At 47.0% G+C, this 10,887-nt stretch overlaps 1 protein-coding gene across 8 annotated transcripts in view; it reads left to right on the top strand.

Annotated features, from left to right (window-relative positions):
• Nucleotides 1-3,617: 3,617 nt before the first annotated feature.
• Nucleotides 3,618-10,887, top strand: part of DPP3 (dipeptidyl peptidase 3) — a 33,880-nt gene continuing 26,610 nt past the window's right edge. For 2 of the 8 annotated variants that reach the window (XM_082340814.1, XM_082340811.1), the window contains exons 1-2: nucleotides 3,663-3,794; nucleotides 4,985-5,259. In XM_082340814.1, coding sequence (XP_082196940.1) covers nucleotides 4,990-5,259 — 270 coding nt within the window. In that variant the 5' untranslated portion in view covers nucleotides 3,663-3,794; nucleotides 4,985-4,989. Of the gene's footprint in view, nucleotides 3,800-4,981; nucleotides 5,260-10,887 lie in introns of all 8 variants that reach the window. The other 6 variants (XM_082340810.1, XM_082340817.1, XM_082340812.1 and 3 more) reach the window with 6 other exon arrangements.

The raw sequence follows: 10,887 nt of genomic DNA, 5'->3' as shown, positions 1-10,887 counted from the left end.
TCCCTTGTGTCCTGCATGCGTGCAACGCCTCCAGCCCCTAAGGGAGTGCCAGGTGGGCGGCAGGCTGGGACCGACATCTGCGGATACCCACTGTGGGCTGGACTCCTTTGCCAAGTGGGATCTGGGGACACAGAGACAGTCAGACCTGGTTCCCTGCCTGGCAGAGTTCACAGTCTAGTGGATGACAGACCAATTACTGAAGGACAGCATGGCTTCCTGTGCGCTAGGATCAGAGAATCATCAGGGGCTGTGAAGCTGGTCTCACCGGAGGGTAGAAAAGTGAGGAGTGAGAGAGGCTTCACTGAGGAGGTGCATAAGGGCTCCGCCTCGTTGGACTGCTGGGAATCCCCGCAGGAAGGATCCACAGGAAGTCGGGGGGTACTTAAGGCAGAAGGGAGGCCGAGCACAGGCTCAGGTGCAAGTATGCAGGGAACTGAGTGAGAGGTTCAGAGTGGCTGGAGCACGGGCTTCAGGGGGCAGAAAGGTGGCTGGAACGAGATGTTGGCGCCATGCTGACAGGGAAGGTGCTGGGTGAAAGCTCCGATCCTCATTTCTGGACAGTCAGGAGTTGAGCGGGGGCTGGGGGGTGGGGAGAGGACTCGTGGTTCCAGAGTGTTGGCTGTGACACAAGGGCTACCATCACCGAATGCCCACTATGTGCCCCGCACTGTGTGTGCCCCGCACTGTGCTAATGGTAATAATAACTATGTTCATTGAGCACTCACCAGGCACCAGGCTCTGCTTCTCAGAGGTTTTGTTATTTAATCCTCCCAGTAACCCAGGGAGGGAGGTGTTACCATTTCTGTTTACAGGGAGATTAAAACACATGCTCCAAGTCACACAGCTGGGAAGTGGCCAAGTTAGATTCGAATCCACAGCTGCCTGCCTGGCCTCAGAGCCTGCCCTCTCCTCCATCACACTGGGCTGCTTTCCTTGGACAGGGATGGGAGGGGTCTGGAGGGCAACCCAGGCAAGGGGAACAGCATGGGCAAAGGTGTGGCAGGGAAAATGCTTGACGACCAATGAGGTGGGTGTGGAGGAGGCAGAAAAGAGGAATGAGGGGTGGGAATGTTGGGCCAGGAAAGTGCTCTGGCTTGGGCTGCGGTCTGGTGGGCTTTGGTTGCCATAGAGGCCAAGTCTGAACTGGATCCCTATTCATCTTGGCTAAGTGTCACCTCTTCCTGAGAGCCAAGGCAAGCTCGGGGTGCTGCTGGGATTGCCCCAGAGCTTTCCTGGGGCAAACAAGCTGGAAAGACAGGTAGATGGAGGTTCTGGAAATATAAAAATCTGAAGAAGAGGCTCTGAGTACCAGCCTGACCTGGGCATCATCCCCAGTGGAAGACAGAGCCTTAGGGAGTACAGATTCTAAGGGGAGGGACCTGCCCTAATCCACACGGCCGGCTGGAGCCACAGAGACCAGACCTGGGACTGTTGAGAGGAGAGAGGGCACTTGCTGGTGGTGAGAGGAGGATGGGATCAGACTCTTGCTTCCAGAGCATCACACTGTCACAGAGGGGGAGCCCAGATGGGGATGCTGGGGTGGGCTTGGGAGCATTGCAACTCCTACACACACACACACACACACACACACACACACACACACACACACACACACACAGCCAGAGCAGTAAGAATCCAACTCTTTCCAGTTCTCTCTTCTCTTTTGAGAACCAAACGGGGGAACACTCCCATGCCATTTCTGTCAGGGAACCTCAGACTCTCTAGGAGGAAAGGCAAGCAAAAGGCACAGGTGCCACACGAGGGAGAACTCAGAGGTGTTGGTGGAGGGGGTCAGACAGCCCTGGTCTTGGTTCAGCTCTACCCCTTTCCAACTCTTGGAGCCTCAGTCTCCTTAGCTGTTAAATGGAATAACAGTCCCTGTGTTGCCAGGTGGTTGTGAATGTGTGGAGGACACCTGTAACATAGTATGTACTTAATATTACTTCCTCACCTACTCCTTCTTCATTCCTGTCGGCAAGAGCCAAGGCTGGGGATGGTCATGGACTGCTGCATGTGATACTGTGTGTGTGTGTGTGTGTGCGTGTGTGTGTGTGTGTGTTGGGACAGGTGGAGGGGACACTGTGGTGGAAGGCTAGACCCCAGTTCAGGGACACCTGAGGACTTCCTGGGTGGCCTTAGGGAAGTCAATGAATCCATCAGCCTCCATTTCCCCATATGTGCAATAGGTAAAATGATATCCTATCTCAGGGTTTTTGCAAGAATTAAATGGGATCCTCCATGTCAAGCTGCTAGCACAGACCTTCAGGAAGTGCTCATATTAGCTGTGAAGATAAAAATGCAGCTTGGTTAGGGGTTTCCCAGGAGTACTGGGATCTTTCCTTGGCCTGAGCTGCCCACCGGTGTCCATGCACGGCACTTCCTTCTTTATCTGTGTACATTTCAACCTCTCCCAAGTCAAGGAAGACTTTACACGCATGTTAAAGACAATGAAAATCGAGGCACAGGGAAGAAGAGTGATTTTCTAAGGACATAGACCAATTTATTGAGTTCCTCCCTATAATGATAATCACCATCAGAGTCAACAGTTCGCACCGCTGTGCCAAGCAGGGCCTTGGGCACTTTTTGTGAATGAGAAACTGGTGCCAGTGGTGGGCAGCTGCTGCTCTGGGCCTAGACACAGGTGTGGCCAAGGCTGGCAAGGAGGGTATCCCCTCTCCTCCACCCCTCTCTGCACAACACTAGGGGGCAGCACTACCCTGTCAACACTTCACTGAAGCCTACAACATCCCTCCGAGTAAAGACGATTTTTAGCCTGGTTCTCTGGCTGAGGAAGCCAAGACTCAGAGAGGTAAAGTGTCCCACTCAAGGACACACAGCCAGTAGGCAGGGGAGGCCTGACTGGACCGTAGATGGCCTGGCTCTGCCCCACCTCTGACTTGGGACCCTCACCATGTTCCCCACTTCACCCAGGCTGGGCGCTTGGCCCTTCCACATGCCATTCCCTGCCCAGGCCATCCTCCTGTGAGTCTCTCCAGACATCCAAGGCTCGGCTCTGCCCTGGACAGCCTTTTGGGGTCGCAGGCGGCTTTCTCATCCGTCAGGCACCCAGCAAGCACCGGGGAACTGCCAGGCCCCTCGCCCCTTTGTGCTGAGGAAACTGAGGCTTGATGATACTCAGCTACAGCCCCCATCAGGCCCACGGTGAGTCGGTAGCGGTGCAGGGAAGCACTTGGGGGCGTTTCTCCGCGCCCCCCACACGGTAGAACCATGTCAGCCCTGGCAGGAGCCCGCTCACCTGTAGCCTCGATTCCCTGCACGAAGGGTTTTGCAGTCTCGGAAGAGTCTCCGCCCCCTGGCCCTCGACTCCACCGAGGAAGGACCACATCACTCCCACGGTGCAGGTTCCCCCATACAAAACTGAGGTCGGGGGACTGGGAAAAACCCCAAAGGAGAGCGGAGGTCAGGACTGTGTGGGGGGAGTCCCTGGTGCTCTGGCCGTGACAGCCACGCCTTCCCGCCTGGACTCGGGGTCCCGTAAGCCGGGACTAGGCCGCCACCGGCCAGGCCACTGAGGTTTCTGACCCCCGCGCGGGCGCCACCTGCCGACAAAAGGCCAAGACCGCAGGGGCAGTTCTGCTACGACCCCGTGGTGCCTGGGGCCGGGAGCCGGCATGCCGGCGAAGCTCGCCTCGGCGCGCCTATTGGCTGGAGGCGATGCCCGTCCGGGCCCCGAGGCCCGGCAATTGGCTGGTGGGGGCGGAGTTCGCGGAGCCCCAATGAATGGGGGGAGCCGGAAGCAGGAAGTGAGTTTGCGATCGGAGCAGCTGCTGCAGGTGAGGTGAGGCGCGGCGCCCGGGTTTCGGGGTCACAATGTGTCACCCTCGGGGGACAGGGCGAGTCTGGGCCGAGCGCAAGATCATTCTCTTTCTGCCCCCCATCCCGTACCCCTGCCAAATTCATCGCGGCCCTGAGGCCAAGGAATGCTCCAGGCAGCAAAGGGTTAACACTCCTTTCAGAACCCAGGGGATTGTGCTGTTGGGGAGCAGCATCGGGAGGGGCGGGGGAGGTTGGAAACTCATTCCGAGTAAGAGAGGGCTTTGTGGAGTATACTCTGGGTTGGGAGACACCCGGATCCCAACCGGGCAGTGAGACCTTCGGTAAGTTGCTTGGCCTCAATCTCCCTAACTGTAAAATGAGTTTTCTCCCAACTCTGAACTTCTGTAGCTAGGGTAGCTCCCCTGGCCCAGTACAGGGAGAGGACAGGAGGACGGAGGACCGAAGAAAAGGCAGAGAGCTGAGGGTGGGACAGATCCTGGGATCAGTGCAAGAGGAAGAGTTCAGGGAAAATCATTTACTGCTGTAGGTACATTCCATTCGATTGGAGTGACCTTGTGACCTCGTGACCTCGTCTAATTTGCATACCCACCCGGTGAGGTTGGGGTTACTATCAATCTCATCTTACAGAGGCCGTAATGGAGGGGCAGAAAAGTAAAACAATTGACTTGATATTAGGAGTCTGGGGCTGAGCCAGGATTGGAACCTGGGTCTTCCAACTGGGACTTTGTCCTTATGAACACAGTGGTGGGCAGAATTGAAGAACCTGCAGGATAATTCTGAAGGAGGAGGCTAGGAGGTCAGAGAAGGAGGAGGGGAGGAGTGAGGCCTGGGGCTGGGAGTCCAGAGATGCAGATCTTTGCTTCTGACCTCTCCCTTGTGTTATTAGGCAAAGCTCTAGCCTCTCTGGACCTGTTTCCCCAACTGTAATATTAGGTAGTTGGATTCAATCTTTAAGTTTGAGAGGCCACGGGCCAAACATTGCCTACCAGAATGTTTTGTAATCTCCTTGGGTGAGTCACCTAACCGTCTCTGAGCCTCAGTTAACATATCTGGTGCATGGGTACAATGGTATTCCCTTCCTCATGGACTTTGGAGAGGATTAAATCAGACTGTGAGAGTACAGAGTCAGGTGTGCAGTTGGCGTGCGATAAATGATGGCTGTGATCATGGTGATGGTTCTCAGCAGGGCCCATGGCGGACACCCAGTACATCCTCCCCAATGACATCGGCGTGTCTAGCCTGGACTGCCGCGAGGCCTTCCGCCTGCTGTTACCCACAGAGCGCCTCTATGCCCACCACCTGTCACGGGCTGCCTGGTATGGAGGCCTGGCCGTGCTGCTGCAGACCTCCCCTGAGGCCCCCTACATCTATGCCTTGCTCAGCCGCCTCTTCCGTGCGCAGGACCCCGACCAGCTGCGCCAGCATGCCCTGGCTGAGGGCCTTACCGAGGAGGAATATCAGGTCAGTTCTCTCAGGCCAACCTGCATTTCCTGAGTGGCTTCTGGGTGTGAGGGGCCAGGAAGCAGGGGTACAAAGGACTTTCTGTCTCTTTGCATTAGATGAAAGTTTTCAAACACAGGGACATCCCCTCCTGGAGCTTCAGTCTTCTCATCTGCAAGATATGCATGAGGGTAGTCTGTACCTCTTAGGGTTGTAGTGACCTGACGCCAGATAAGTGGTGGCTGCTGTGATTGTAACAAGGGCTGTGGAGTAAAGGAAACAGCCGTGGAGATTCGGAGGCGGTAGAGGGATGAGTCCAGTGTAGGAATCAGGAGGTCTGCGTTCTGGACCATATCTTCCTCTACCGTGTTGCGTGTCCCTGGGCAGAATGTTCTGCCTGTCCCCTTGTTTTTGTCTGTCTGTGGGTCTGTTGGCCAAGGAACACATTAATGCATTCTTAATGCATTCCAGCAATGCAGAAAGACACAAAACAAAACAAAAAGATCATTTGTTCTCAGTGCCCTCCCCAGAGGTAACCACTGAAGATGGTGGGATATATAACCTTTTCAGTCCTCTGTCTGTATTGCATACCTGTACATGTACATATGCACATGTATTAGTTCCTTATTTTCTCTTTTACATATGAGATCACATTCTATGTATTCTTATGAGTTCTGCTTTTTTCACTGAACACCATGTCTTGGGGAACTTACATGGGGTACATATAAATCCATCTCATTCTTTTTTATTGGCTGTGAAGCATTCCACAGCAATGTACACTATAATCAATTTAATCTTTTCTTTATTGATGGACATTTAGGTTTTTCTCTACTCTTCTTACAAACAATACCACGATGAGCATACTTATGCACATGTGTGAGTAGGATCTATTTGTAGAAGTAGAATTGCTGGGTCAAAGACTCTGTACATTGGCAATTGATTGGTGCTGTTAAATCATCATCTGAAAAAGCTTCACCAAGAATGTATGAGGATATGGTCTGTCTTTCTATATGTAAAATAAAGGGATTGGATTGCTTATCTCTGCGCTGAGGCCCAGGCTGTTTCTTCTACGTTTTTTTGAACTTTGAGTAATCACATCCCGCCTCTAGGCCTTGATTTACTCATTAAAAGAGCTAATAGCTGGGGAAGTGCTTATTAATGGAAAAGTGCTACCCAAGTATTCATTATTTTCAGTGGGATTCTTTTGTTTGTAAGTAACAGAAACCCACCTCAAATTGGCTTAAATGAAGAAAAAAAAAAAGAACCTTGACTCCCAGTCTGGTCTGGCATGTAAGGAACTTAGATGTTGCCCATCTGTTCTAACAACAAGTAAAAAGCTGAAGAAATTGAAAAATCAACAACTCTTCTTAGATCCTTAAGAGAAGTGAGGTCACAGGGCAAACTGCTGCCCCCAAAATTGGAGAGACAGACAGGCAGGTACAGAGAATCACAACTTACCAGAGCAAAAATTCATGAGCAGAAACCTCCACAGAACCAGTGCTGGGGTAGGAAAACCTGAACTGTAACTGATGAATTGCTGGAGGCTCAGTGTGGACAATTCTAAGAGTTAAAAACTCCAAGGGGACCCAGTCATAAGGGGGGCCCACAGTTTGGGGGATTTTACCTCCAGGAGCTTGACCTGGTTCTCATAATGAATTTCCGAGAAAAAGTCCCTCATGCTCCTCACAGGAGGAGAGGAAAAGGAACCATTTTTGAAATATGCTAGAACATTCAGTTCTTCCTAACATGGTCTGCCCTCAGGAGAAACTGTTTAACCAGAACCAAACCTGCTAGGGTTTTATCAGAGTCTAACTGATCTGGAAGAAGGGAAATACCCAACTCCATAGCTCTGACCATCTGTCCCACCTAAGAGGAGTGGTGGGAACATGGGACTGAGAAGCACATGTGAAGTTCATAGTCCAGCAGCAAAGGCTCACTAAAGGACTGAGACCTAATCATGGGACTCTAGAATGCTTCCCCTGCCCCCACACCTTACCATCACCTTAATAAAGGCCTATTTATGACAGCTCCTTTTACCTAGCACATCATGTCTGGCTATCAAGAAAAAAATTCCAAAACATTCTTAAAGGCAAAAAACACAGCTTGAAGAGACAGAGCAAGTATCAGAACCAGACTCAGATATGGCAGGGATGTTGGACTTATCAGACCAGGAATTAAAACAACTATGACTAATATTCTAAGGGTGCTAATGGATAAAGTAAACAGCATGCAAGAACAGATGGGCAGTTTGGGATTAACATATATACACTACTATATATAAAATAGGTAAACAACAAGGACCTATTGTATAGCACAGGGAACTATACTCAGTATCTTGTAATAACCTATAATAGAAAAGAATCTGAACAAGAATACATATATAGATATATACATATAGATATATACATATATATATCTGAATCACTTTGCTGTATACTTGAAACTAACACAATATTGTAAATTAACTATATTTCAATTAAAAAAAAAAGAACAGGGCTTCCCTGATGGCGCAGTGGTTGAGAATCTGCCTGCCAATGCAGGGGACACAGGTTCGAGCCCTGGTCTGGGAAGATCCCACATGCCGCGGAGCAACTGGGCCTGTGAGCCACAATTACTGAGCCTGCGCGTCTGGAGCCTGTGCTCCGCAACAAGAGAGGCCACGATAGTGAGAGGCCCGCGCACTGCGATGAAGAGTGGCCCCCGCTTGCCACAACTAGAGAAAGCCCTCGCAGAGAAACGAAGACCCAACACAGCCATAAATAAAATAAAAAAAAAAAAAAAAAAAAGAACAGATGGGCAATGTAGGCAGGGAGATGGAAATTCCAACAAAGATCCAAAAAGTGCTAGAGATCAAAAAAACACTAATAGAAGTGAAGGACACATTTGATGGGCTTATTAGTAGACTTGACATAGCAGAGGAAAGAATCTCTGAGCTTGAGGGTATCTCAATAGAAACTCCGAAACTGAAAAGCAAAGAGAAAAAAGACTGCAGAAAACAGAATAGGATATCTAAGAACTGGGACAACTATAAGCAGTGTAACATATATATAGTGATAAAGCCAGAAGAAGAAAGAAAGAAACAGAAGAAATATCTGAAATAATAATGACTGAGAATTTCCCCAAATTGATGTCAGATACCAAACCACAGATCCAGGAAATTCAGAGAACACCAAGTAGGATAGTAAGTGCAAAACAAAAAAGAAAAACAAACAAAACCTACATGTAGGCATATCATGTTTAAACTACAGAAAATCAAAGAGAAAGAAAAAGTCCTGAAAGAACCCAGAAGGAAAAATTATCCACAGAGGCACAAAAATAAGAATTACATCTGACCTTTCAGAAATCACGCAAGCAAGAAGAGTGGACTGAAATATTTACAGTGTTGAGATAAAAAGCCACCAACCTAGAATTCTGTACCCTGTGAAATTATCCTTCAAAAGTGAAGTGGAAATAAAGACTTTCTCAAACAAACAAAAATTGAGGGAATGTGTTGCCAATAGACCTGCTTTGCAGGAAATGTTAAAAGAAGTTCTTTAGAGAGAAGGAAAATGATATAGGTCAGAAACTCAGATGTACAGTAAAAAAAGGAAAAGCATTGGAGAAGGAATAAGTGAAGGTAAAATAAAAACTTTTATTTTTCTTATTCTTAATTGATCTCAGAGATAACAGTTTGTCCAAAATAATAATAGCAGCAACATATCCAACTATGTGTGCTTATGTGTACATGTATGTATATGCTTATGTATGCTTATGTAGAAGTGAAATGAATGACAGAAGTGATATGAGGGAGGGGAGACAAGAATTAGGATTATTTTGTTATTATAAGGTACTCAAACTGCCCATGAAGTGGACTTGAATTAGTTGTAAATGTATATTGCAAACTCAACCACTGAAAAAAATAGAAAAAGAAGTACAACTGATATGCTAAGAAAGGAGAGAAAATGGAATCATATTAAAACGCTCAGTTAAAACCACAGAAGGCAGAAAAAGAATGGAAGACAGGTACCAGCATGGTCGGGTTCTGGTGAAAGTCCTCTTCTGGGTTGCAGACTGCTGACTTCTCACTGTGTTTTCACATGATGGATCGTTTGAGCTGGCTCTCTGGGATCTCTTTTGTAGGGGCACTAATCTCAATGAGGAGGGCTATGCCCTCATGATCTAATCTCCTCCCAAAGGCCCCGTCTCCTAATACCGTGGCCTTGGAGGTTAGGTTTCAACATACTGGTTTTGGAGGGACACAAACATTCAGATCATAGCAATCGATAAACCTCTAGCCAGGCTAACTAAGAAAAAAAAGTGAGAGGTCGCAAACTGCTAATATCAGAAATGAAAGAAGGGACATCACTACAGATCCATGGGCATTCAAATGATAATCAAGGAATACTATGAAAAATTTTATGCCCACAAATTTGATAACCTATACGAAATGGACCAATTCCTTGAAAGACATAATCTGCCAAAACTCACACAAGAAGAAATAGATAATCTACATAGGCCTATATCTATTAAAGAAATGGAATCAATAATTAATAAACAACCTTCCAAAACAGAAAACATCAAGCCAAAATAGGTTCACTACTAAACATTTAAGTTAGTAGTACTAACTTAATTGGTACTAAACATACCAATTCTCTACAATCTCTTTCAGAAGAGAAAAGCAGAGGGAATAATTTCTAACTCATTCTGTGAGGCCAGTATTACCCTAAAACCAAAATCAGACAAAAATTACAATGAAAGAAAAGAAAACTACAGACCAATATGTCTCATGAGCATAGATGCAAAAATCCTCAATAAAATGTTAGTAAATTGAATCCAACAACATATAAAAAGAATTATGTACCATGACCAAGTAGGATTTATCCTGCCAATCTGGTTCAACATTCAGAAATTAATAAATGTAAATCATCACATCAACAGGCTAGAGAAGAAAAATCACACGATCATATCAATAGATGCAGAAGAAGCATTTGGCAAAATCCAACACCCATTCATGATAAAAACTGTCAGAAAACCAGAAATCTTACAGCTAACATCATATTTAGTGGTGAAAAACTTTCCCACTAACATCAGGAATAAGACAAGGATGTCCCCTCTCACCACTACTTTTCAACATTGTACTGGAAGTCCTAGCTAATGCAACAAGACAAGAAAAAGAAATAACAGGTATACAGATTGTGAAGGAAGACATAATACTGTCTTTGTTCACAGATGACATGATTGTCTATGTAGAAAATCTGAAAGAATCAACCAAAAACTCTTAGAACTCATTAGTAATTATAGCAAGTTTGCAGGATGCAAAGTTAATATGCAAAAGCCAATTGCTTTCCTATATTCCAGCAATGAACAAGTAGAATTTGAAATTTAAAACAGAATTCCATTTACAATAGCACTCAAAAAAGTTGAAATACCTAGTCGTAAATCCAACAAAATGTGTGCAAGACTTATATGAGGAAAACTACAAAACTCTGATGAAAAATATCAAAGAAGAACTAAATAAATGGAGAGATATTCCATGTTTGTGCATAGAAAGATTCAATATTGTCAAGATGTCACTCCTTCCCAACTTGATCTATAAATTCAATGCAATCCCAGTCAAAATCCCAGCAAGTTGTTTTGTGGATACCAGCAAACTGATTCTAAAGTTAATGT

The sequence above is a fragment of the Balaenoptera borealis genome, assembly GCF_965194805.1.
Source record: "Balaenoptera borealis genome assembly, chromosome: 11".
Taxonomy (NCBI): Eukaryota; Metazoa; Chordata; class Mammalia; order Artiodactyla; family Balaenopteridae; genus Balaenoptera; species Balaenoptera borealis.
The sequence above is the reverse complement of the archived record's forward strand: the minus strand, read 5'-3'. Positions and strand labels throughout refer to the sequence as shown.